Below are 2,691 nucleotides of genomic sequence, written 5' to 3' on the forward strand. Positions count from 1 at the left end.
GAATGATAGATATTAGAAGTTGTAGAATAACTCAACATTGTTCTTATCCTTACTACAATATAAAACTGATGGGAAGATTTAAAAGTATTTAAATCAAACTAAATTAATTACTGTATTTGATTAATTATTTGCTATTATTTTGACTAAAAAATTGAAATATGGAATGAAGTAAGATTTAATACATCAAGCTATCCAACCGACGGAGACTTGCACAGAACCTTCTTACAAGCTTCTTTACACAATAATAAATGCAGATTTAAATTAATGTACGCCTCATCATTCGAGAAGACTTGAAACTTCCTTTCAATTTACGCACATGTAGGATGAAAGCAAGTTGGATTGTACTATTGATTTGATTTTATTAGTTTTATAAACGTATACACCAAGTTGAATTAATTTTCAGGATGAGATCAAATAATAATACTACTACTACTACTAGTACAATATTTAAATATGCGCTCGCGATTTTGAGGAAGCTCTCGCTCGGGTAACGTTACAAATGGAATCATATGTCCAAGAAAACTCCAAGTCACATGGTGCCAATTTAGCGTTGCAGAGCAATTACTACGACCACTGCAACGTCACTGTTATGCAATAAATTATACAGACCATAACTTTTCAAATTTCTAAGGCTACCAAAGCAGTCAGATAATAAAGTTTCTACTTGCCATCTTCATCTTTGCTGCCGAATCCAAATGGAACTTCCAAACATAGATCACATGCAGCTTTTTAACCTCACCCCCACGTCAGATATATATATATATTCCAAAGGTAAATGAAAAAAGAAAATTATTTTGGAACATGACCGTACGTTGGTTTAATTGATTCATCAGATCGAGAGCGGAAGACAATTAATTAACAACGGAAAAAGAGTGATTTGATTAGATTAATTAATTAGACTTAGATTTCGTTACTGACCATTGTTTTGTTGGTCTGAATCAAAGAGTTCTTGCAATGCGCGATAGCTCCTTGGATTGCACTCTGCAACTCTTCCATTGTAGAAGTGTCTCCGCAATACATACCAGCAGCGGCGGCAGCAGCTCTCTGAGAAAGCACACCAGAATGGTTGGGCGATGATCTCATGGAAGAAGGACAACTCGAAACGCAGCTTCTTCTTCTTCTCGGGTATCTGAGATTCCCCGAGAAAGAGTGAGAAAGTGCAGTCACACTACTGTCTTTTCTCCCTCTCTTATTAGTACCCTCGGTTTGTTTGGTAGATCTCTCCGTCTTGGTTAACAGAGACAAAACCGACGTCGTCGTCGTCGTCGTCGTTGTAGTTGTCGTTGTTGCACCAGCCTCCGCCGTTAACAGTACGCCAGCCTCTCCTCCCGTTCTATGCTGTTGCTGTTGCTGCTTCTGGGAGAGTTTCTCGTAGAGAGGCTTCACCTTCTTGAAATACTTCCTGATAACCTCCCTGGCGGTGACGCTCATTCGCTTGACCGAGGAGTTGTTATTAGAAGAGGCGGCGTTGTCGAGGTCACGGGTTTTGGTGGTGGTGTTTTCCTTGCGGAAAACGGAGGAGAATCTGGAGAAGGAGAAGTACTTGAGGGTTTTCTTGACGTGATCCTGCTTGGAGATGGAGGAAGAAGAAGGGTTGGGGTTGTGGAGGCGTTTGAAGTCGTCGTCCTGATCGGTTACGGAGCTGGGGCGAGAGGAGTCGCAGTCGGGGAAGAGGGCGAGGTCGCTGGTGAAGGAGGAGCTGCTGCCGGTGGAGTCACGTGCGGTGGTGGAGGTGGAGGAGGTGCTGGAGGAGGAGAGGAGGAGAGTGCGGACCATGGAGATGCGTTGGGAGAGGTGAAGAGGCAGAAGCTGGCCCTTGTAGAAGAGCTCATCAGCGGGGCACAGAGCCGTGGAGGATTTGCGTGGCGAGACTGAGATGGTGAACTCGAAGTCTGAGGATGAAGAAGATCTTGAGGAGAATGAGTGAGACGGTGATGATGGAAGCGTGTATGACTTTGATTCCTTCCCCACTCTTCTCCTTCCCATCTCTCTTCTCTCATTCATCTAATACTTTTCCGCCCCCAAACTTATCCATGGACCACAACCCTGCCATTTATAATAAGCTCCGGACTCTAGGGGCATCTGTGTAATTTCTCATTCAGAAAAATTAGGATTAATCGTATCATATAAGACAAAAGTATATTTTTCTATCGTTAAACCTGAGAGAGAGGGAAGGGCCTAGGCGGAGTTTGTGAAACGTTTTTTCGATCCATGTTCGCCCTGTCATGTGTTGGGATTCGAGGTCTCACGTGCTTCGCGCGTTAAACCTGGACGACCAAGCACCATGTTACCTCCATTCTTTTGATCTTCAATAATTATACTAAAATTCTTCAAAAATTTAGACTCTCATGAAATTACTCTTTTTAATGAAACCTCCTCTACTTTTGATTAATTAGTGTACTTTGCCATTCATTTCATTTTCAATGTAAAACCCCATTCCATTTACACTTTCCAAAACATCAAATACTGGTAAAGGATTAAGATTTTGTATCTTTGGTCAGTTTGGTGTTGAACATCTATTTTAAGATAGTTGTGCATGCGAACTGATAACCAAAATCACCCTATATATATAATCACATGGAATAGATCGAGTTGTTATAAGAAGTTGTGTTCCTGGACGATGTTATTACTATTGTTTCTCAATTTTGAAATTAACGGAGGCTAAAGATGTGAATAGTGCTGATTAAAATC

General features: G+C 41.4%; 1 protein-coding gene across 1 annotated transcript; it reads right to left on the bottom strand.

Moving 5' to 3' along the window:
* Positions 1–324: 324 nt before the first annotated feature.
* On the bottom strand, positions 325–2,045 carry LOC114377128 (probable membrane-associated kinase regulator 1). The gene is made up of 2 exons (XM_028335531.1): positions 665–2,045; positions 325–584 (listed from the first exon to the last, which is right to left on the bottom strand). The coding sequence occupies exon 1, from the start codon at positions 2,002–2,004 to the stop codon at positions 901–903; it is 1,104 nt and encodes a 367-aa protein (XP_028191332.1). The 5' UTR covers positions 2,005–2,045; the 3' UTR covers positions 325–584; positions 665–900.
* Between the last annotated feature and the right edge of the window lie 646 nt (positions 2,046–2,691).

This window comes from Glycine soja, chromosome 11, assembly GCF_004193775.1.
Source record: "Glycine soja cultivar W05 chromosome 11, ASM419377v2, whole genome shotgun sequence".
Classification (NCBI taxonomy): Eukaryota; Viridiplantae; Streptophyta; class Magnoliopsida; order Fabales; family Fabaceae; genus Glycine; species Glycine soja.